The sequence below is a fragment of the Plectropomus leopardus genome, chromosome 15 (genome assembly GCF_008729295.1).
Source record: "Plectropomus leopardus isolate mb chromosome 15, YSFRI_Pleo_2.0, whole genome shotgun sequence".
Classification (NCBI taxonomy): Eukaryota; Metazoa; Chordata; class Actinopteri; order Perciformes; family Serranidae; genus Plectropomus; species Plectropomus leopardus.
Window position 1 is genome coordinate 24928411 of NC_056477.1, and position 25361 is coordinate 24953771.

General features: G+C 38.6%; 1 protein-coding gene across 2 annotated transcripts; it reads right to left on the reverse strand.

The window, feature by feature from the left end:
• Positions 1–334: 334 nt before the first annotated feature.
• Positions 335–24974, reverse strand: blnk (B cell linker). Of its 2 annotated transcripts, XM_042501776.1 has the most exons (24): positions 24827–24974; positions 24195–24257; positions 15705–15751; positions 12796–12861; positions 12161–12207; positions 10154–10194; positions 9946–10063; positions 9547–9650; positions 9285–9357; positions 8889–8957; positions 7518–7543; positions 7395–7423; positions 7231–7287; positions 7085–7112; positions 6179–6230; positions 5665–5725; positions 5526–5553; positions 5380–5410; positions 4431–4506; positions 4246–4274; positions 4049–4098; positions 3866–3949; positions 3624–3779; positions 335–871 (listed from the first exon to the last, which is right to left on the reverse strand). In XM_042501776.1, exons 1-24 carry the CDS (start codon positions 24893–24895, stop codon positions 755–757), a joined length of 1521 nt encoding a protein of 506 aa, XP_042357710.1. In that variant the 5' UTR covers positions 24896–24974; the 3' UTR covers positions 335–754. The 2 variants fall into 2 exon arrangements, with proteins under 2 accessions (XP_042357710.1, XP_042357711.1); XM_042501777.1 differs by lacking the exons at positions 15705–15751; positions 24195–24257; positions 24827–24974 and adding an exon at positions 13194–13331.
• Between the last annotated feature and the right edge of the window lie 387 nt (positions 24975–25361).

Genomic DNA, 25361 nt, shown 5'->3' on the forward strand with positions numbered 1-25361 from the left:
TTATGCAGCCATGATCCCTCAGTATTCACAGCAAGGGAACAGTGTGAGTGCGCGTCTGTGTACTGATATTGTGCATGTATCTCTGTTTCTGGAGTGCACATTTCAGTGTCAATATGTCACTGTATATATATATAAACTTTTTTTTCAATTTAGATAAAAGATTTATAATTGTGTACATAGTCCAGATAGAGGTACTGTAAAACCTGAGAATTTTCACAAAGTGCCTAGGAGTCCTTGTTATGCAACACCTGTGCATGATAGCATTACTTGTTGACCAGACAATAAATGAACCAGTTTGTCAGTCCCTGGTGGTATTTTGTGATGACTGAAGATGTGAGTTAATACAACACCAGAAAAGAGTTTTATTAAAAAAACAAAAATATACAACCTTGTATTTTTGGATCCCCAAAGTCTTGCTGTCATAAACAAATTCTTTGTCTACTTGCGTCCTTGAGCTACAGCAACACTGTCTCATTCCTTGCATTAATTTTATACACTGTTTACTGACTGAACATTAAAAAAAACATCTTAATAAAAAGTTGAAAAGTCGTCTGAGTCAGTGTTACTCTGGCTCTGCATGGCCAGCAGTGCAGACGAGTCCAGCATCCAATCCTGCTGTCAGGACCCCAAAATTAACACTGAAGGAGGAGAAACACATCACATAATGAGTTCTGTAAACAATAGTGTGACAGTAAACGCAGCAGGTCAGGACGCACAAGTCCAGTCGCTGCTGTTTGCCATCAGCGAGGGTCGTCTAAGGCCTCGCAGGGTAGCACAGTCTGGTGGCGTCCTTGGAATTACTCTGGCTGTCAATCAGCACCAGAGGGTTCTTCTGGTGGTTCTCGATGATGTGGGAGACGCTGCTGAAATACTGCAAAAGAGAAGGATGATGATGGAGTTAAAATTCATTGTCTGTGTTACTAATGATTTGACCAAATGAGGTTACTAAGCTGAAATTCAACGTTTTCTTAACGCTCAAAACATCTAAAACGACAGACAATCATTCAATGATTTATTCTGCAAATGCTCAAGGTGATTAGTAATAATTAATGTAGGTATAATTATTGGACATTAAAGCATTCCACTCCCTATTTTCGTTCACCTGGTTAATACCAATTAAATTGGAGATCAGTTTTTTGTATATTAAGTTAACTGAATAACATTATTTCCACCCCTGTATTCAGTATGTTGTGTGGCACAAGAGCTGCAAAAACTTATATTGCTGGGAAAAACAATAAACATATAATAAAATAATTTTAATTTTACCACCAACCATGACAGAAATAAACGGGGAAAACACTGTTGGTAGAGGTATTTTTCTATCTTGAATACAGGATGGCAGAATTCCATTTAGCTGCTTTTGTTTGAGGACCCTGGTATTGCACACGCTGGCCCACTAAATTTGTATGATATCACACCCTATTTATTGTGTGTGCTTAAATATTGTCTAGCCACCTTTTATTTTGAGCGTGCTCATCTAAGAGTGAAATTAATAATCAATATGGTGTCCTTAAAAATTCCATGTCAGGTAAACTAGTGTCTGTTCGCATTCAGAATAGATCTGAACTTAATTACCTGCATTCCAGTACATTTTTATGCACCGATTTGTGAATTTTCATCATTAGTTTATGGTATAAATTTCTTTAACAATGTCTTTTTTCACAATAAAAGTGCTCTGCACATGTTGTAAATATTGAGGGGAATGCGTCTCCTGCCCCTGCCCCCCCAAAACTATGCCTTTGGTGAGAACACAAAATAACAATGACTCCTAAGTACCCAGCCATAGTCCCACTGTCATGGCTAACACTATAAAATTGGAGCCATCATTAACATCATTAGTGACACCTGCGCTTCTGCTATCAAGTCAATATGTCTGCTGCAGTCACCAAACCAGACGTTGTTAATACCCAGGTTCAGTCCAAACCCAGGGGGTTCTGGTGTCTTCTGGTGTCTATGTAGTATTTTTTCTAAACCATATCAAATTATAGAATGCCTGAAAATCTGAACCTCATTGGGAAAAACGTCCTCTAACACATCCTGTTTAGCGTCTAATTGTTTTCCAAATGTCTTCATCGTTTTGAAACCATAACACAAGCTCAAATTTTGGAAAAACACCACACACCCAGAATTTGGACTGAGGTGGTGGAGTTGAATTGTTATCAAGGATTAAAAAAAACCACATCTGCACTCTCAGATCTGTGCAAAAATCATGTTTACTCTGCAAGCTTTCGGTCAGAAACCTTCTCCAAGGCAGGTGATGAGTGGAATCAGCAGCGTAAGGAGCTGGGAGAACATCACTAGATCAGCCTTAATGCAGAACATCTGTGTCAATCACTCAGTCCTGAGTAGCAAGACATCATGGGGATTGTAGTCCTTGGGAAAGTTGTCAGTAGTCAATACGAAGCCCATTCCAAATCAGATTCTCCTGGCTTTCCTTAGACAAGGGAACTATCCTTGTGGTAACTGTGCCCAATGCCACAACACCTGGAAAACCAATGACTTTAGACGTCCTAGGACAGGACAAAAATTTGCAGCGAGGGGAGTTATCACACGCAATACAAAAACGTAATTTATGACTTGCAATGTCCATGTGATAAACTTTATGTTGGTTAAAGTACCTGCCCCCTCAAACACAGAATTAGTGAACATAGAAGCTCAATAAGACGTAAAGATGTGAATTACCCTGTAGCTGGCTAATCAAGTCATGTTCTCCCAGCTCCTTATACTGCTGATTCCACCTGGTACCGATTCTGTCTTGAAGAAGGTTTCTGACAGAAAGCTTGCAAAATAACATGATTTTTGCACAGATCTGAGAGTGCAGATGTGTTTTTTTTTTTTATCCTTGATAACAATTCAACTCCACCACCTCAGTCCAAATTCTGGGTGTGTGGTGTTTTTCCTTTGAGTGTGCCGATGTGCTTTTCTTTCATTGTTGAAACGGTAACACAACAAATGTTGATGTCTTGTTTTTGTTGGCACCTAAAAAGAGACAAAAATTGTGTGATATTACTATTTCTAAGTTCAGTAAAGTAGGTAAAATAAGAAGTGTGCATAACAAGTATTACTAATCTTGAACTCTATTTTTGTTGTACTATTCTGGAGTAGAGTTCTTCTACATTTAAAGCCCCACAAGCCCCCCAAGCCTGGTCTGCTGTGAAAAAGGCTGATTGGTCAGTCAGTACTTCTTAGGTCTGGTACAGTATAATGCAGGGAGAAAGCCCTTTCTGACAGAAATCCATACATTTTGGCAGGAAGCCTTTTAGGAATCATCTCTAGATGTTTAAATATGCAGCACCTCACCCTGCCTGAGGGAAATAATAGCATTATAAAATGTACATATACAGGATTGGTTTTGGTTTCCTGCAATCTAGCTGTTACTCCAGAGGCTTTTCGCCCTGCATATAATTAGATTTTAAGTATTTAAACATTATTTACAGTCACCACAGGATGTACAGCTTTAGTCTAACAATCCTAGTATCATTATTGGACTTAATATTAAATCCATAGTCACAGCCACATTTTACACCTACAAAACACTGATTAGCAAAAAACATTTTGCCACCAACCTCAGGCCACATAGACAATCAAAGTGAGAAAAGTGAGAAAAGAGTCCTCCACTGTACCTCCTCCCCTCTTTTCTCTCTTCCCAAAGCGTACTGCTGAGTGGCTGGGATGAAGCGGATCGGGATGTTGTACACTCTGCCCTTGTAAAACACCACTAATGTGTAGGGCTGCTGTGCGTCCTGACCGGAGCTCTTCCTCACCATAAAAGCCCCGTCCTGAAACAGAAAGCACTCAGTCACACCCAGCTATCAGGGGATTATGGGACACAAATCTACATGCTCCTCGTTTAGATGATCCTCACTTTGTTTGAGCGACACAAGACATCGTCAGCAGTCTTGCGGTCACATTCGCTGGCATACCAGGATTTCCTATAGACGTCCGCATCCTGAAATCAAACCAACGGAGGATAGAAGTTTGAACCATCACCAGATATGCTCAATGAAAATAGTTTATGTTAAATTAACAATATAATGTAAGAGCAAACCTTATCTTGGTCTGTGGACTCATTTTCAGCAGACACACTTCGTCTGTCAGCTGGTTATGGGAAGCAGGACACATAACAACAATCGTTTTTTGTAGGAATGTGACATTTTGTTTTTGAGTTTCTTTCACTTCATGTTAAAGTTAAAAAACTTTTGAGCTTAGCGTTGTTGTGAGACTGAAGCAGGGAGCTGTACTTACTGTGGGAGGTCAACTGTGGAAGAGGAATTCTGCAAGAGGGAGACCACAAACAGAGCAGACCACAGTAAACACACAGCGCCAAGCTGTGATTAAAGGCAATTTTCCTCAGTTTGAGGAGCATTTAAAATGCATATGCTTAGTGGGCATAAAACGCATCGTGTTAAACTGTATGTTGCATTTCTTACTTTGGCCGTTTGAAGTCCAGTGAGAAAGTTTTGGGTGGAGGCCTCTGGTCGATTTGGATCACAGGCAGCGTTCGGCCTGTGAAGATCCAGACATATGGTAACTACGATCTGCTTGCTGTTTAGTAATAAGGAGAAACTGAAGACACATTCTGCAAATACAATATGTAAAAACGTTTTTTTGTTGTTGTTTCAAGGCTTATACTGCACAGCTGTAGCCCTCTGCCTCATCTACATTGCCTTTAATTTGGAAAATCTGTAATGACTTCAGTTTACATTCAGACATTAGTGTATGTGGAACATATGTATGCATGTATGGAATTAGATCATCATTATATTTCAAAGATTGCATATGGACCACATTATTGCCTTCACAAAAAAATCTACTGAGTATGAAATGAAGGATGAAGAAATGTGCAGCCTCAGTCAGATTATAAGACAATGGGCCCCTGGGCACAGATATGCAAAAGGGCCCACCACCACCTCAAGAAACACAATTTCTGTGATGGTTTTGCCTCGTTCTTGTTGTTATTTTTCAACTTTTTGTTGTCTTTGTGTATCTTTTTGTATTTTTCTTGTCTCCTTGTTGTTTTGTGTGTGATTAAGAGCATTCTGTGTGTATTTTGGTCGCTTGAGTCTTTTTTGGTTGTTTTTCCCCATTTTCTTGTTTTTTGTATCCATGGCAGTTCCTTTACATCTCTTTGCAGTCACCTTAAGACTCTTTCTGGTCACTGCCTGTTAATTTGAGTGACATTTTGCAGGTGGAATCCAAGGGGGGCCCTGGGCCCGTGGCCGCTGGTAATCCATGCAAGTACGCTGGTTTAACAGTGTCTCAGGGAAAAGCCTCAGTCATTAAAGTGACTGGCACTAACAGGCTGTTTTTACTATGTTTTTTTAAGACTCTGGTGTGACTAATAATAAATATAGTCTCTGAATTAATGGAAACACTTACAGTCAAATTCCCTAGGTTTTAAATCTGGCCTCTGCAAAACAAACAAACAAAAAACAAACAATCACAGTTAATGATTTTCAGCCTCATAAAACAAGTCTTATAATTCAAATTAAAACTTCCATTTTTAAATCTTTTGATTGTCCTACCGGTTTTAAAGGTGGTTTTGGTGACTTCCTTAATGAAATAAGAGACACAGAGACAATGAGTTACCCTCTTTTAAAGGCTTAAACAGGTTACACAATATATTTGTTATATATATGTAATTTTGGATGAAGGGGTGCTTACTCTCTGGGCAAAGGTTTGGGTCGAGTTAGAGAGGGACCCTCTGCAGGTTTATCACTGGAACCTGGAGGAGAATACAATGAGAAGTGACCTGTTATTGTGACTGGAGCTTTGGTAAACATCATATGCTACTTCTGTCCATGGGGGGAATGTAACTAAATACAATTACTAAGTACAATATTTAGGTGCTTGTTTCTGCTACTTTACATTTACACTCCACTAAATCTCTAGGGAAATATCATAGTTTCTACTCCACTGCATTTATTTGGCAGTGAGTGGTTAGTTTGTTTCTTGTAAAACATATGATGTGATGCAGTGCTATACTACTAATCTACCCATCACTAAAAAAAGTCTGTGAAGTGTCTATTATGGGCTCCACATTGATAAAATACAATATTAAGAGTAACATTTTGAATTCAGGACTTTTACTTTAAAGGATTAAAAAGGAGGATTGGGGTGATTTGTTGTAGCAGTCTTTCTTATTAAAAAAAAAAACAAAGGTGGATTTAATACTCACGGTCATCAGGATCACAAACTTCGTATTCGTCATCGTCTGTCGGCTGCGGAACCTGGAAAATCATCATCAGTATGTCAGTGTCCTCCTGGTGTGACTCAGCAGATGTAGACTGAGGCTATGAACTTGTCGCTGGCCGGTTATTAGAGCAGGCTTTCTTTTCCACTATCTGCATATCACTGCTCACAAAATCCCCTTTACTACAGAAACAACAACAACAATAACCTCTGAGCCAGCAAGAAAACATTAGCATTGTGCAAGAGGGCATGCCTGCTGTGCTGTCACTGTGAATTGTAAAGATTTCAAAATGAATAAAACAACTTAAAATAAAACCTTTTGCCACATCTTTTTATTCTGGCAGCGGCATGCGTCAGTGACGTCACCGATGTACCAATCCGCTCCTCTTTACACAAGCTTCTCATCATAGTAATAATCTGCACATTCAGCTAGCATATTGTCTGTGGTTTTAATGGCTCCAGTTTGCCCAGCCTTTCACCTCCAGGTCTCTGATTATCACATTATGCTTATGCTTTTTATCACTAAAAGTTTTATCAAACAGTCACCATACATCTGTTACTGTTTTTGTGTGTAATTTTAATAACAGTGCTTGCCTCCCCACATGCAAATGCACCACCTAAATACTCTTTTGCAAGGGCACAGTCATTTCATCCTGGGCTTAGCACCACAAATTCTGATTGGTTTAAAGAAATACAAACAAGCCGGAGCATTTCTTGGCCTAGCAGAATAATAATGTGTGCTTCCAGACCTTTCTGTAGTACTGACATGTACAATGCTGTGGAGGTAGGCGTGTCTATGTGAGATCAATGTCGTCCTAACTGTGCAACATACATCAAATATCTGCAAAACACCTTTTTAAAATGTTTTTTAAAAATATTTGTCATCACTTACAGCAGTAGGGGATCTCCTCATATTCACTCTGAAAAAGAAATACAGCTCATTATCATTGTAGTAATAGGAAAGCAAACAGACAGAGAGCTTCACTTATTGACAAACTTTCAGGCCTTGAGATTAAACGCTGTCAGAGCGAGTGGTACCTGGGACTGGGCTTCGGTGGTAACGAATGTGAATGTGTTGTGGGGATTGGACGTGGTCTGTGAAGAAATGGTAAGTCTCAGACTGTTTAATTATTGCAAAAATACTGCCATTTTCACATTGTAAGTACATGAATGAACAATAGTCAAGAAAGTCTCGCACTGACCTGCTTGCTGGAAGAGATAATGAGTTTCCCTGTAAAGTTGCCATAAAATGGAACCACAATGAATTCCACATGTAAATGCACTTGAAAAAAAAGACTTGTAATTGCTGTTACATAAAAGCCTACCTCTTTGTCAGGCACTTCATAAAAGTCTAAAAAACAACCAGAGCCAAAATTAGACACACTGTGGAACCACCAAAGCCTCGTTATGGTGCTGGATCACATTGTTTTCATTACATCAAACATGTCTTCAGCGTGCAGCAGTGCCTGGCCCTGGGCTTTCTATTGTGTTTGGACTAACTGCTTTTGACTGTCTGTCATTGTAGTGTATTTACAAAGACTCTTGTGCATTGGCATTGGCCAATAAGCTCCTCATTCAACAGATATAATGGAGGCCTCCTTTTTTTTTAGTGTTTAGTCACGCCAGCAACACGACTCTAAGGATGGTAATGTAATGAATAGATTGCCATGGAATTCTGTACAGACGTTCATAATCCCTGGAGCATTATTCCTAATTTCTTTTCACTTAAAACAAATATATCTGTAGATATACTACAGACATTTATTGCTTCTTATGATATATCCAATGACTCTGTCTGATCCCCAATTTTTCCTCTAGCGCCACGATGAGTTTGACATTTGCGGTTTGGGGTGTAACGTCACATGTTCAACGCATATTTTATGGACTACCATGAAGTTTGTCTTCATACCTCCTTAATAACTTTGGTAATTCCTTAATTTTGATCTAGTGTCATCATCAGGTCAGACTTTTAATTTGCTTTGGTTTATAAGCAAATATCTCCAAAACTAATCTTCATCTTTACTTTCTGTCTAGTGCTAATCATCAATTGGCTACCACGTCAAAGATACAGCCTTAGTCCACTTGCTCTACCAGGTGAGCCACTGGGTGCCCTGTGCAAAATATTCTCCTGTTCACAATGAAAATATACTGATTCACTATAGAACTTTTTGAAAAACACTTTGAATGTAAGTAACATGCCAGAGTGAACATAATAGCTTTGAGGTCAGCCTTCAAATCCTAGAAACCCTCCTGCCTACCTTTCCTGCCTTGACATAATGAGTGAGGACGGCAAACAACAAAACGCTGAAAACACGGCAAATTCATTCATAGTGTATACTGATAAATATTTCAAATGTTTGTTTTTTCATTAACTGGCCTTTGCTGTTCTTTTGCAAAAGTGACCCCTTGGCAAAGCAAGTTGAGTGTCCGTCAATCAGTAAACAGTTAATCAGCTGTTTGGCTCATTACCAACCTTTTTACAAAATTTTGGGCGAATCTGTGAATCCATTTGTAAATTATGTACCTTTTTGTGATAGGCTGATCCCTTTCTCCTTGTATTGCAAACACATTTTCAGAGGCTGTATTCCCCACAGGCTTTGATCATAAGAGAGTTGTGATGAGCATACGTTATAAAAACCAGTCATTCTGACCCCCTCTGAACTAGTGTTATGGTACAGTCTTATTTTTGCACTCACCAGGACTAGGTGGACACTCTGGTAAAGGTGTAGGCTTCGCTGCTCTGCTCCCAGCATGCAGCATTGGATCTGAGGACAGGCAGAGGCATCTTTATACTTGTAGTCCTTGTAGTACTTGAGCATGTGAATAAGTATGAGTATGTGGGTGTATATGTATATATTTAATTAATTACAGTATATGTTTAAATGAATAAGGAAGCTGGTAAATTAAAATTTAATGACTTATGGTTAAGGGGCAGGATTAACTCATTCATTTTCAAATATGTAAACCAAGTCATCATGTGTCTGACGATTTCTTTTGCTTCCATTGTCTGTAAATATTTGTATTATAATTACTTTTTTTCTCATATTCTAATCACAAAGTTTGTCTCTACTCCATTGTGGTGTGATTCTTACTGGAAGGTGGAGTTCCCTCAGGTTCTACGTAATTGTCGTCATCGATACCGCAATCTGGATTGATGTAGTCTTCCTACACAACAACAACATATTGTGAAAAAGGGGCTGTCAGCTGCCCACACTCATTGGAAGGTATTTACCAACACACAGGATATGGTGAAATTCTCCAAGATGTTTGAGAAAATGTTAGTGGAAGTATCCAGATAAAACAGTGCTGCAGTACAGTTTTTATGTGAGTTTGAGGTGAGAAAAGTTGCTTTACTTCATCGCTCCCCACTTGGGTGGGTTCGGGGGGCAGTTGTTGGGAGGCTTTGCCTGGGCGGACGGGCTTCCTGGGCGGCCGGTCGGGCTGGTTATGGCAGTTGTCTAGAAAGGAGAAGCAGAAGCAGAAACAGGACGTGAGCATTTGCATGAAGCAGAGCTCTGAAGCCCTCTGTGTATTGCGGCTGTGGCTCAACAGTGACAAGAGGCTAAATGAACCATCGCAACTCCAGATGGAGGAAAGTGATGACTGCAAAGGAGAAGCAATTACAGATACGGAAACTGCATGTGAAAAAGAGTTTCAAATTTGATGATGCCAGAAAAATCAACATACTATCATGTTTCAGCCCAAAAAATAAGTGCAGATATAACAGTTTTTATATCGGATGACTGTACTGACCAAGATACTCCCCTCTCAAGAATGAAGCTGAGGAAGTTGTTGTGAAGACTTTGTGGCTGGGAGGAGGTTCGTAGCTGTCATCCTGGCCCTCACGTGGATCCTCATACATGTCATTATCCTGGGAACAACATATTTACAATGTTTCAAACAAATATCAGGCAAAAACAACTATTTTGTTTACTTTTAACTCACATATTTCCCAACTTACATAATCAGGATCCGATGATTCATCATCTTCTTCTCTGTGATCTGCAAACACAGAAATACAAAGAGCATTACAAAGAGAGAAAAATGTGCTTGAGATGGGTCCAAAATATATAAAAGCAAACATCTGGATTGTGGATTTTATTAAACACCTAAAAATATTTCATACCGGCATTAATTTAATCACAGCAGGTGTCAGAGCACAGTTTCTAATTTTAGAGCTAAGCATACTCTGTCTCTGTTGAGGAACCAGCAGAACGCGTCCCCTTACCTCTTAAACTAATGAATCATCTCTCAACATGTGACTTAATTGCAGTTTTTTTATCATGCAGTTTGAACAGAAGCTTCACATAATTAAGCACAGCGTGTGTCTACAAACAACATCTGGAAACAGGTGCAGTGATATCTACTTGTTTCCACAGCTCATTTGCAAAGCTTTGATACATTTTCTTATTTCATGAGTATGGGAGTTTCTATAAGGCTGAAGTTGGGCACTGAGATGAAACAGATATTGTAGGTTGAAGTAGAGAAGGCAAATACATAATTAGGTACAAGCAAAGCACTAATTGTAAGGATATGAACGACTCCACGTACAGTGAAGGTAAGTTCAGTTGCACAACTGATTTTAAGCTTTTTTGAACAAAACATGCTGATATGAAACTGGCACAGTGTGAGCAGCTCAGGCAGCTCAGGCGTGGGTTTCATTTCCTATGAAATGGGGAGTTTGCGGTCCTCCCCTGGGAAATTTTCAGCATCAAACCATTAGTTTCCTGCATGGTGAATTTTTAGGCACCAGTTTGTGCCTTTTTTGCGTCCTTCTTATGGTGAAAAGGTCTTTAATTTTGTCGAAATAAAATCCCCCTGGTGCTTTCATGTTCTTATTGGGGGAAACAATTTCACATGTTATGAATATAAAGGGGAACTTGTGCCCCCCAAACCACATTTAAATATTGTACACTGTGAAGTGTGTGAATATTCTGGGCATGGTTTCCCACATTTGCAAAATGTGATATTGTCTGTGGGAGGAGGAACATTATTACACTTCTCCTACTGCGTTATAAAACACATCTGGGCACCCCTTTTTGGCCCCTCCATTTTTTCCATGTCCATACCAAAACATTGCCAACATGCGCACGTTACAGGTCACTGTAAAAATTCCTTCTGTTCACAGTGGATGTTAAAAGAAGGGACCCTAAAATGCTCATTTTTGGGATCATATTTGTATTTTGGGGGTCTACTAGAAAAGGTTTACATGCTTTAATGTTCAAAAAAACACATCATGTGTCTAATACTGCCATACTGCTCATACTGTCTGAGACAGTCTGTCTGAGCTCATCTCCCGCCTTCCAAGAAGCCCAGTCTGCTCTGATTGGTCAGCTGGCTCTCTCAATGCACATTTTATTTTGTTTGTTACATTGTGATGTCACCAAGTTACAAAAGTAAACAACTCAAATGAGCTGTATCAGGAAGCTTAGGAGCAGTGTCTTCTGAGGGAAAGAGAGCTCCCTTTGGCTTTGACTTTATTACTTAAGAGACCTTTTACAAGCATGAACATGCTATACAAAATAATAAAGACAAGGGGAAAACCCATAAAGCATAAAAGGGCCCCTTTAAAAGATTCCTGCTGTAACATGATTCCAATGTGAGGGGGGGAGAAAATCCAAAGACCTTGCTCGCAAACATTTCCGGATCAACTTGAGTTAATCTTGTAAAGTTACTTTCCTTTTAGCCCCAAATGCTTCCTGTGTTTTCTACAATCATTCTTTGCTGAGATGCAATCATTTCTAAAAATAATATATTTTTAAAAAAAATGTTAAAACTCTGTTGTTAAAATTACATTAACCTTTGCTGAAGCATGCATTATGACTTGTTTAGGACTCAATACATAGACGTGTCAGTCTTGACTTGGGACTTGAGTGCCAAGACTTGAGACATATTTGTGAGTTGCAGAATAATAACCTGGTACCACCTCTGTTAATAACAGCAGCATTGACAATGACTCAGGACTTACCTCTGTAATCTCTTGCAGGCACTTTAGGAAGTGGTTTGCTCTTTAATCTGCCACATAGAGAGACATGGCCATCAGCAGCTGGATGAATGAATGACTTGACATCTGTCTACTATTATTAATGACAATAATTGAGATCTAAAATATGAACGTGCAATTGCTTAAGTAATGATACTTTGTCTCAGTGCAAGCGACATTCCATCTGCTTACATACATCTCAGCAGACACCTGTGCAGTACAACTGTGAAACCTCTAAAGATAATTTCATAAAAGCAGACTGCTGTGCATATTTACCAGACAGTATGACAGCAATCTGTAATGCATGTGTCATTATAGTGTTTATCCTTACGTGCCTTAAGGACACTCATTTCAGCAAAGGAAATCGAAACAGCCATCTGTTGAAGTTATTTTTAGTTTGCGGGTCTTACTCTCATTCCAACGGTTGAGAAAGAGGAATTGACATTCTACAGTGATCTATGCATTCACCACACAAAGAACTTTAACATCAGCGAGACTTTTTTTCTGCTTTTTAAAAATATATGTCCACTATGTTTATTCTCTATAAATGTTATAATGCAGTGGTCAAGATAAGAAGATAAGATAAGTGCAGTCAAGATGTTGAAATACTAGGGACTGACCTTCTTAATTTATTCAGTAGGCTGCCGTCATTTTTCTTGATGTCCTGAACAATCTTCTGAAGCTGCCTGGAAAACACAACATTTGGCTTTGTATTCAAAAAGGCAAAATTTCACAATAATTATTTCTCAATTTCACAATAACACTACTATATCACTTCGACAAGGCTGGTATCAAAGTTTTAATTTCTGTCATGATAAAAGCGATAACATGTTAAGTTCTAACCCTTTTGTTGCCTGTGGAGAAAGCTGATGTACCGTGATTTACTGCCACTATACTGCAAAAAAACTCTCCTAAGCACCAAATATTTACACATTTTTATACATATTAAAAAGTGTCAGCAAAAAGTGAAATTATGTCATCGTCCACTTGGAGGCAAAATATTAAATGAACTTCTTACCGAATCTTTGCTGTCGCAGGAGCAGCAAGTTTACCTAACGTATCCATATTCATGTTTAATCCAACAGTTTACATTTTTGGGCTTCATGCCTCTCATGCATCGAATGGGTGCTGCCAGATTGTTGGTAGAAATGTAAATGAACACAGTGTTTGGCCACAGGTCATATCTTTGTCACAGAGGGGAGGGAATTCATGCCTCTGTAGGAAAAAATCACTTCTCCTTTCCACTTTCCGTCTCACACATACTCCACAACAGATTTCAGTGAACTGACCTCTTGCATCATATCTCACTTGACTCTTTACAAATCCACTTCTGTCCAGACATTGCTGTTTCAAATGCTGCCAATAATGATGCAGTAATATATATATATATATATATATATGTATATATATATATATATATATATATACATATATATATATATATATATATTACTGCATCATTATAGACAGCATTTGAAACACCAATGTCTGTACCATGTTTTGGAACAGTTTTTACAGAGGTTAGCTGTGCCCTTTGGACTTTAATTTCAAAACATTTCATCATCTGCAAAGAACTTGACCACAAGAGACATTTTCCAACACTGATGTGACCTTTTTCAAACATGCAGTATTTTAAGTAACACATCTTGGTGGGTGTAAGTGTACGATACACTTATGGCCACCACTGTTTTTAGCTTTAAATCAGGTGTAAGGTCATGTGCAGTGTGTCATGGAAAGGTCAGTATTGTAATCCTCAGTGTTTTCTATTTATGGGAGGACGAGTGGGCCGCCGTTCCTGTTGGTGCACTACAAATGTGTGTGTGTTTGTGTGTTGCCACCACGGGGAGTTTTTTGATTAAAAAAAAAAGTCTGTTCCACCTCTGATCACAGTCAACTACAGCAGAGGAGAAACCAGGGAGCTGTCTGTGCTGTCCATCCAGAAGTGATAGACAACATTTTAGTCACAATTTTATCTGGAGCTGCCAAGACGGAAATTAATGTGAAACACTGTTGACACTTAAGCTTTTGGAAATCTAAATTCCTCTCGCCTCACTAAGTGTTTTCCCAGTTCATTCAAAATATGCTGCACTGTATGTTCTTGTTATCTCATAATACAGGGTGAATATGTGGCAAAAACTTTGGTTTATTTCTGGCTTTGTGAGATAGCAGTAAATGTGGTGTTGTGTTAGTAGCTGAGTGACACTATATGTGGTGAACATTTCTGTAGATGTGATTTGTGTAGTAATAATTTCAAATCCTTTGTGGGTTTTTTACTTCATTGTCTGAGAGAACCAGACAATCATCTCCAGCAATAACTGGTGATACTTCCTGGTTCAATAAGTGCATGAATAACCACATAAAACAGGAATTAAAAGAGAAAAGTATGAAGAATTGACAACACTATATTGAAATGATTCAGTTTAGTTGAAAATGACTTTGCCACGTGTCACTTGCATGTTAGCACCATTAGTGCTGAAATGACAGTCTTTATAAAAATGGTCAAATTGAAGGTTTTTGTTTGTAGATTAAAAAAGTGTAATGCACATATAATAAAACTGAACAAATACTGCCTCAGAAAATAAATAACATTTTTTAAAAGGCTATGCAAACTTTGATAAATAAAACACAAACATGGGACTTTGCCCTTGAATTTTAGCTTGCATTTAACCATTAATAGAAATTCTTTTTTTTTCTGCTTATGAAGTTTTCCTTTTCATTTGGATGTTTAGCAATACTGGCATATGTTCAAATACAAAGTTGAATATTTTTGTATTTCACAATTAATTGTTTAATTTATTGATCATATAATAATCATAAATATTAGGTTTGATACGTAAAAGAAAAAAGAAGATGCACACATATTACAAATGAAGTTTAATTTCACTGACTGATTTGACTTTCACTAATTGTCAGACATTTTTTGCGAGACAGACAGGCACACAGACACAGACACAGACACACACACGCACACGCACACACACACACACACACACACACACACACACAGTGATTCATGAACTGGAACATACCTCACAAATAAGAACAAACAACATGCAGCCATGTGCAGGTGCAGTCAGGCAGGCAAAACTCTGCACCTGCACGCACAATAATCCAACAAACTGAATGTACGTACGCACACACAGACACACACACACGCACACAAAAACATACACACGCATACACACACACACACACACACACACACACACACACACACACACACACACACACACAAACACCTGTAAACGAATATGAACACATACTTATATTATTGTAATTTAATGTTGTTGTTTTACTATGCTCAGGTATAAAAAGCATTACCTCCATATCTTGTCACTTTGAAATTATTGCTTGATAATGAAAAATAAAAATATGTTGTGAATAGCTTCAGTGCTCCTGAAACTTTTTTCTCTCCTGACAACAGTTATGAAGTAAAAATCAAAGAAGCAAAGAACAGGAGGAGGTAGGTGGCGAAAAGAAAGGAATGTGTGATGGGGTGTGTAATGACAGCGGTATAAAGGCTACTTACGGTTGATGGATGAGACTGAACTTGGTGATATCACTGTCGGACAGGTTCTGTGAAAGCAGCACAGAAATCCATTGTAAACACATGATGACAAGTTTGAGAAAATAAGAACCTGCAAATGTGATTCCTGCAGAGGCTATAACGCAAGTGTGTCTCCTTCACTAAATACATTTCCAATCCATTTATTAACGCTGCACTACTAATACATTTGTGGTCATGCATCACCTCTTAGGAAACAGGAGATGGCAGCACCTGACTAAGGGCTGTTTCAGCAGCACAGTTTGTTTTTCTAGTGTAACCCTCATATTATTTTTAAACTGAACCAAAGAGGAAGAGAAATCACTTTATTAGTGAATACTGTACATACAGCATGGGCGCTGCAGGGTCACATATGGTTATAAATATTACATAAATGCATATATTACCGCCTAAAAGCACATCTTAGAATAGTCAGTATTGTTTTGTTGCGCAAACACACTCTTAGTAAACACTTCATGAAGGACACAGAGCTGACAATACAATGTCATAAAAAAAGAAAAGATAAAAAGCTGTGTTTTTTTTATGCTGTTGCCTTGTTTCCCTTTTGTGGATTATAATGGCTGACCTTCAAGTAAAGAGCTCGCTCCTCTAACCAAAAACACACCACCACCATATTACACAATTTCACAAATCAAGCATTTGAAAAAGTTTCCCCGGCTGCCTGCTGCTTTGGGATTTTCTGTTGCATTTAACGTCGGCTTTGCACTAAGGCAATTGTGATTCGCAAATGAAAGGAAATGATTACCATAAAATATGCAACAAAATCCCGCTAAATTATGTATTCCCTTCTTCATTCATAATTCATCGCCCCGGGGTCGTTACTTGCTCTGTCTCCTCTCCGTTTTATATTTGCTGTAATGTAATGAAGATCCATAACAACAAATGTTTGTGAAAGTTTTGCGTCTAAGTTTGTAAGGTGTCTAATGAAGAAATAATGAAAAGGTTTGTGATAAGAGGCGAATGCACGAGTCTAACATGGACGGTTAATTTAGATATGAATAATGCATGTTCGGCCCTTTATCTGCAGTCTCCTGTGAAACATGTGTAATGATGTACGGATAAGATGCCTGCAGTATTTTTTCAAAGCTGTTTATGGTTTGATATTGCAGCTCACATTACCTTAGTGTGTGAATATCGGAGCGTAGGTGCAACAAAAGGGTGCGTTGCCTCTAGGAATGAGCCCATAGTATAGTGAAAGCCCTTTAAGCAGAGCTTGTGATTTAATCATTTGTAAATCAGAGAGTGAGATCACTTAATATGAAAGGCTTTACCTCCTTGAAAGAACTGAACCTTGGCCTCGCAGACACACACTTGATCATCCCACTGGCTTACAGGAGAATATCGGTATAAAATCAGACTTAGCCTTTTGACACCGAATAAAATATCAAATAGTCCGCCCCAGTGGATACTCAGACACTGCTCCCACATTGAATTATTTATAGGAGTGTCTGTGCTTGTTCAAATGAGACACAACAGCTCTACAAGCTGCGCCATCTCCTTTGTACCAAAGACCGTGAACACTCACACAAAGCAATGACATCCTAAGTTTTTACACGTTTTCATAACTTACATAGTGTCCAATTAGCATGCGTGAACAGACTGTCTCCATGGTCCACATCTTTTTCAAGCTTGAGTTCTTGCTTGCAATGACGTGCTTTGTGTTCGTAGTGATGCGTGTGCGTGCCAAATTTTTAGCGGCACATTTTCTGAATGGTTGCTTCAGTGGTCCCAATAATTTTTGTTCTTTAAAGCCACCTCATATGGAATGTAAAAATTTTTGACATTAGCACCATCTGGTTGTAGTGATAGCAAGACCACAAACACTCAAAAGTTCAAAGTGTTTACACACTTCAACTCACATTCACCCATTCACACATACATTCACACACTGATGACCAAGGCTACTGTACAAGGTGCTACCTGCTACTCAGTTTTTAACCATTCACATGTACTCACACGCTGATGGAACAGCCATCAGGAGCAATTTGGAGTCCAGTATCTTGCCCAAGGATATACTTTGACTTAAGAAGGCGGTCCGTAAAGGAAGCTGGTTGGGGTGATGAATGGGCCAAAAAATGCTTTACTTTCACCCAGGACTTTTCCCGAGGAGACTGTTGTTCAGGATTGTGTGAAATCTGAGGTATTTTGTCACCATGTTTATCATCTTTTATCATGTTTCTATTAACTTCTATTACTTTACATTCTGTAAGTACTTTATATTAAGCACGTAGCATCATTCGTCGCTAATTATTAGAAAATCATATGAGGATATGTTGGCACTGTGAATCTGTGTAAAAAATGTACGTCGATCCATCCATTAATTGTAGTTATACCTGTCTGTAATAAAGTGGTTGGCCAACTGACATTCCAATATTGCCATTCCTAGATCTATCACTAGCATGGCTGAACAGACATGTGGGGTGGACACAGATTGCCAGGATTGTTTCTTTTGAATAAAATGATGCCACTGACATAATTTTAAAGACACTAAAATCATGTAAAAATTGGACACATAGCAGCTTTAAATCATAGTGCCTAAAACGACCCACTGTCATATACTCCATTATGCTAAGAACATTAGCATATTTGCAATGGAGAGATCTATGTTGGTGCAAAGAGGTATCTGCTGCCAGACATCTCCGCAGAAGTTGGTAAACTGAACTAAGAACCCAATAATCAAAAAGCTCTGGGTACAGCTGTCAAAGTTTGAAGCACCTAACCTGGAAAGTACACAGAGTGTGAAATCTCACTTTGACATGACAGGCACATGCATGACCGCCGTTTGTTTCTGTTCACATGTGGCTGTCTGATCTTTCAGAATGGCAAACAGCTCGTGGAGGGGGTGTCATGGAGGGGAACATTTGTTAATGCTTCCCTTTGAAATGAGTTTCATTTCACGATAGAGGGAACAGCTTTTGCAGCTACATGCCCACAAAATTAGCTTTGGTTCTTTCACAGCAGCTGTGCGAAGTCTCATGACTATCTTTAGGTGTGAGACTTTCCACATGTTCACAAATCTCTACTAAATGTTCCAAAATCACAAGTGTAACAAGCTAATTCTGGTTTAAGGTGTTTTTCCTCCTTGAGGACTCTAATGCGCTGCTCAGATTCTTTTATTATCCATTACTGGAGACTATGTCGAAATTCAAATTAGATTTAGTGAGGCTACAGTTTGACTGCATTAACACCTAATCTCTGCTGAAAATGATACTTGTTCACTCTCTTTTTAACTACAGCCTACATACGGTTTACAAAGCACATATCATTTGTCTTTCGGCAGCAGATGTTTGATACCAACAACAAAGCAATCATGTGATATATTTTGCCAAATATGTGCGCACAGGCTGTCCTTTACTTTGAGCGTGACACACGGCAGCCGCACACAGGCAGCGTCACAAAGATAGAGCCTGACAGTTCTTTTGATCTGCTACATATCTCTTTTAACCTGTCTACCTGTGTGAGCGAACATGGCATCAAAAAGATGGAGAATACCTTTATCTGCGCTGAGCTGACTGACTGTCAGTCCCATCCACACTGTACTATACAGCCACCCACCACTCAGACAGAATTAGATTGTTGTCTTTTTCACGGCTCATTCTCGCCACTGAATGTAGAGAAGTTGTAGGTGGAATGCGAAGAGGGTGCATTCGAGGCAGAGCCCGCCGTTGTCTTATGATGGCGATTTAGATCAGCATTGCCTACTTGTGCCTACCTACTTGAGCATTTTTATGACCTTTGCTCCATCTACTGTATAAGCATCGTTTGAATATGCAAACTAAGCCAAAGGCAGTGCTCAGCAGCATCACACTCGCTGGATGACATTCAGAGCCCACGGTACATGCACTCTCTGCCCTTAGACACATCAGAGTTACTGATGAGTCAAACAGAACTTATCAAAAACACTTATTCCTCCTTTTCTGCTGCAGTTCCGGCAGATTGATTGCAGGGAAGGCATACTGCTGTCCCGCAAAGGTTAAAATATCATTTTTAAAGACATATAGACATTTAAATAACATTTAGCATCTGTTAGGGATGCAAAATGTCATAAATGTGTTGGTGTTGTGTTGGGTGTGCATTTTTAATTTACCCTATGAGTAGGACCTGATAAGTTCAGGAAACTGGCTGTGCAAAGACAAAATTTCAAATAGTTCAACATATCTAAAAGCCTTGTGATTTGTTTGTTTTGTTCATCTCTATGAATTTTCCTCGCTCCATACTCCAATCTGTTCATGTCCTTTTTGCCTGTACAAACAGTCTGTCACATGTATTTGGCCTGTGTGAAATGCCGAGATAATACAAAAATATAGTCCCAGTGCCCTCAAATGAGATGATAATAAAGCCCCAAAACCTGATTAACGAGTCAAGTCAGGTCAAGTCAATTTTATTTATGAAGCCCATTATAACAAAACACAGTTTGCCTCAGAGTGCTTTACAGCATACGACATCCCTCTGTTCCTCACATCAGCTCAGGAAAAACTCCCCCCAAAAACCTTGTAACGGGGGAAAAAATGAAGGAAACCTCAGGAAGAGCAGCTGAGGGGGGATCTCTCTTTCAGGACGGACAGACATGCAACAGATGTCGTAAATAAAAATTTAATTATTTATTTATTTAGCATAAACAAACAAATTTCAAACATAAAATTTTCTCATAATTTTGTACCTTTTTTAATTTTGTGTTGGAATTGATAAAAGACTGATTTGGCGTAGATGGCCTCCACCTTGTTTTTATGTATATTAGTGTATTTTGCTTTTGATATCACTAGATGGCACATAAAAGTGTCCAAATGAAGACAACAGGTCTAAGTTAAGCAGAATGAAGTATTAGGTGCAGCAAACCCAAAGTGTAATGTTGTTATATGGGGAGTCACAGGAGGTTAATCTCTGATTTGAGATAACCATTGACAAACTGTTCCTGTTTAGATAATGTAAAAGCCCTCTGCACATTCATCATTCTGCACAGTGAAGCTCAAATACCTATTGTTAGCAAAACACATTTCCGAGGCACTCAAAATTGAATATAAATAACAACACGTAAATATGAATGTAAGTAAATATCTGCTTAATTTTCTAATTCATGATCCAATTGTGATTCAACGTGCACTAAAGTATCAAAGCTCACAAATGTCGTTGTAAAATCCTCTTGCAACAGGAAGTGGCATTTCACTGCCAGAGGCAACAACAGGCTGTTTGTCATAAAATAGAAGAGGAACTGGATAGTTATTATATCACTCAGAACTGAAGAGGTAAAGAGTGCCACCTACTGAAACTCACTTCATCAAAAGGAGTTCTGAAATAAAACGTTTCTAATACTGACTAATGCCTTTACAGTAATGACTTTCCAGAGCTGAAGATTTCAAAAGAAAATGTCTAAGAGGATGCAGATGGCAGATTAAATATTAACACTGATCTGTCTGACACACGTGGTGAAGCATGTTGGAGAGACAAGGTCACACAAGGACCAAAAAAAAAAAAAAAGCCAAAATCTCTCTTAATATTAAAAAACTCTCTTTTCTCTTTACAGTATGCTGGTCAGGTAACCCACCAGCTACCTCACTGGTTCTCAAACTCACTCAGTTATGCCAGAAACTGAAATATATATAAATAAATAAAATGAAAATCAATGCCCTTCCCCAGCAATAGCAGATTTCATCTTCATCTATCATTTAACAGAATACTAGGGAAACTACCAATAAAACAAACCAAGTTGGATTTGAGGTAAATAAACAAAGGTTAGGGTAATAAAAAAAATAATGATTCTTGGTGTCAGGTGATGATAAACTAATGAAAACATAGTTATAAATCTTATATACCATATCTGCCAGTAAATGCCCCCAAATCCTACACTGGACCTTTAATTTGTCACTATAATACTCCATTCAGTACCAACCCAGCCAGCAGGGAATGTTCCCACAACACTGGCTAATGTTACCTACAAGTTGCAATAATGTTTTAAAGAAAACATTTTAATCTAATTTCCAAAGAACGTTTTAAGGATGTTTATCATTCTAAATAATGTTCCTGTAAGTTTAAATGCTGACTAAGATGTAATGTTATGAATGCAACATTCTGTGGATGTTTTGGTGATGTTGAGAGGTGACAGATCATAGAATGTTCTTTTTATAAAACATTTCCACAATGTTACATGAGAACAAAGAAAGAACATTTTCAAAGCAACATTCAGAACATGTTACTGATGACTGAGATTACAGACCATGTTTTAATGAAAATGTAATGGAATGTGATATGTTAACAATATAAAAAAAACCCAAAATTTTTTGATGTTTATAGAGGATGTTACCATAACTTTAACGAGAACATTCTGGGAACTAAAAGAAAACGTTTAATTTCATTGGTTGCACTGTAACAACTTGAGAATGTTTTTAGAGCCAAAACTTGCTAGCTGGGAAGGCATCTCCATCATTACCTATACTTAAACAAGGCTGTACTTGGACATAGTGATGTTAAACGCTAACATTAGCATGCTAACATGCTCACAATGATAATACTAACATGGTGATGTAATTGATAATCTTCACCACATTCACTTTTTTAGTTTAGACTCTTTCTAGATACTTTCTGTTGCTGTTTCTCCAGGGCTGCTCACTTTGGCCACGTTCAGTGTCTGCCTAGTTAGCACGAGGTAACACAAAAGCTATTAAAAAGTCCCAAAAACTCTGTTGTTGCTGACCCCGGAACCGCTGTCCTCTTGGAAAACGAAAAGTTCAGAGTCTGCCCCGTAAGCATGAGCTAACACAATAGCAGCGGCTAACACCTAACAGCGAACTGTCAAATACTTCCAACAAACTCACAATTTAGTCATGAAAATGTATCCTCGAGGGACCTTGAATATTTGTGGCCAGCTGCACAGAAAACCATTAAATAGTTGTTGATATATTTGACACTGGACCACATGCCAACCTTATAGTGGTGCCAGGGGATCACATCAATCGGAAACATTCATCCTCTAAGGACTATGAATGTAAGTGTAAAATTGTCATAGCAATCTATCCAATAGCTGTAGTGGACCAACCAACTGATATGGCCTTAAAGGCACGCTGCTTGCATGTCTAAAAGTCAAATACAGCAAACAAAATTTCACACATCTACATGAACGCGTAGAGAATATGAATGCTCGACTCTGCAGCCTTGAAGCTGCCTAAATTAAAGGCGCGTGTAGCCAGATGTGCAGCCTTGGTGAAATGTTCTCGTTCAATACGAGCTTGTGGGTTTACCTGAGCTTAATAGAGCCTGGGTGAGCTGGCTGGCTCTGTAGCTATGGGATCCATCACTCAATACACATACTGTATGTATATGTATTTTTCAGATCTGCACTGGTAACTTGCACATCAAAGCCTGTGCTCTGAAACATTAATCATTTTGAATCATAAAACTCCACAGTGAGCATATTTTGGGGGAGATAAGCCTGCGAGATATAGTGGCAATATTTCCGTGATGCAATATCCTACCTAAAATGGAATCAGCTCAGGGTCAGTGAATAATGAATACAAGAGTAGATTGATGCTCTCATTTGTTAGCGTGGCGAGAAGTGTTTATAAGAGGCCACTAAAACGACGCATATGAATTCAAACCAGGAGGTATTACCGAGGCATTATTAAGATCCTCAAAATACTAAATGTTAGGGAATTATAAACCCATGCTTCAGTTATTTCACCGCATAAAATCCTCGTTAGAGAGTTTTCCCTCCTACTGACTGAAGCAGATTTAATGATACTTACTTAAATAAGTAGGGATCACAGCTTTATTATCCTCGAGTCTCATTTCACAGTTCTTACCCTCTCCCTCACTGACAGAGGTGGTTTTTCACCCGCACTCATTGTGTCAGTGTGCCAGAGGTATCGGAGGGCCCTGAGAGAGTGTACACATAACAATGTGTATGATGGAGACACAGCAATGAGATTAAAGCAGAAGTTGCAACTCACTTCCATATTAGGATAGCCATTGGTTACACACATGAACTAGTGCGAAAGTAATAGTGAGTGAGTTTACAGTAGTCACGTTTCAGATCCTATAAACTGTCTTCTCTTTCTCAATGTTGGAAATTTCCTGCAGTACAATTTAAGAAGCATAGTAAAAGTTTATGAGCTCATGTTCTTTTTTTGCCTTCAAAAGAATAATGAGGGTGCTATAAATGTTTGGCATCGTATGCCGGATTTGAAGTTTTATAGTTTATTTTTTTAGCAAAACAGACACAAATAGCCGCAGGAAATGTAATCATTCTGCAGTTTTTAATGCCATAATCATAATAATAATTGCTTGGAGGATTTGTCCATTTTGATGTAATTAGAATAACAAACTGAGCACAACCACAGCAACCCAGATATGATCCTGAAAGGATTCTTAGATTATGTAACAAGGCACAGAGCGAGCTTTTTTTTTTGGCAGGGAGGGGGAGATTCAGGTGAAAGAAGGAAAGATTGTGAAGGAGTAACTCACCAGAAATCTATGTCCATTAATTCTCAGTTTGATCACGGTGGCGGCACATTCTTGCATTTTGTTCTGAGGGCAGTAAAGACATATTAATTTACTTTCCTAAATTTACAATCAACTACACATGAATTAATTTTTCCAGTCATTTTATGCCATGATCACGTTGTAAAAACTATTTGTTTCAGCTTACAGAAGGGATTACTGTCCAGGTTGCTGAAGATTTTAAGTTGACTGGATTTAATTAGACAAGTTGAGATGAATTTGTACACTGTAAAAAAGAAACTCGTTGTTTTACCTTAAAAAAGTTAATGTCTGTGCTGCCTTTTGACTGAATGTGAGAAGACAAGTTGAATCATTAAAAAAAATCATCTCAACTTGTCTTCTCAAATTCAAAATGTAAGGGAGCCTGGGCAACACCCTTTCAAAGTTAAAACAGATAGTTTACCTCTTACAATTTATATCAGCACTTGCTTGAGGTGTGTACGTACATTACGTATTAAGACAAATAGTCAAACATCAGATTATACATGATCCATATTAGCTAGAATGAACTAATAAGCTTTAAAATGATAAAATAGGTCCATTTGCATCCATTGGTTTTCTGCCTTGTTTTGTCTCCTTCATTTTCTTGTACTCACCTTGCACATAAAGAAGGCTACTTGTGCCTGGTCCCACCCCTCGCACTCCTCTCTGGACGGCAGGTTCATTTTTTTGTCTCAACAGGGCACCTCTGAGCAGGAGTGTGCTTTTAGAAGTACAGTAATAGACTGACCCGTCATGCACTGCAGCTCCAACACACCAGCCAGCCTCTGCAGGGAGAAGTACGCACAGGGAGGTCACCTCATTAAAACCAACACATATTCTGCCTCTCTTTCCCCTTCATCCATAAGTAATGTGGCAATTTGTGGTATTTTTTTGAAAGAAAATCTAAGATTTGTCCCCAAGATTGCACTGAGGCAACCAAAAAAAAGGGAAGCAGGGACTTCCTCAAAGTCATATATAAAAGTCTTAAGAAACCAAAGTGTCATAATAGAGTGTGACTTGACTTTCATCACCCAAGGCAAACTTCATTTACAGTCAAGTGGAGTGCGTAATTTATGGTACATTTATTTTAATTTCAAGGTGTTATCGTATTTAAGGTGCAAGACTATTACAACTTCAATATACAGGTGG

Bases quoted from the DNA above. Each gene is read 5' to 3' on its own strand.
- blnk (XM_042501776.1), bottom strand. From the start codon at position 24,895: ATGAACCTGCCGTCCAGAGAGGAGTGCGAGGGGTGGGACCAGGCACAA. The intron at 8,958-9,284 runs GTAAGAATCACA...GCCTGTCCTCAG, and splicing joins TGAGGGAACTCCACCTTCCA to ATCCAATGCTGCATGCTGGG. The intron at 4,275-4,430 runs GTAAGAAATGCA...TCCCTCTTGCAG, and splicing joins CTGGACTTCAAACGGCCAAA to AATTCCTCTTCCACAGTTGA.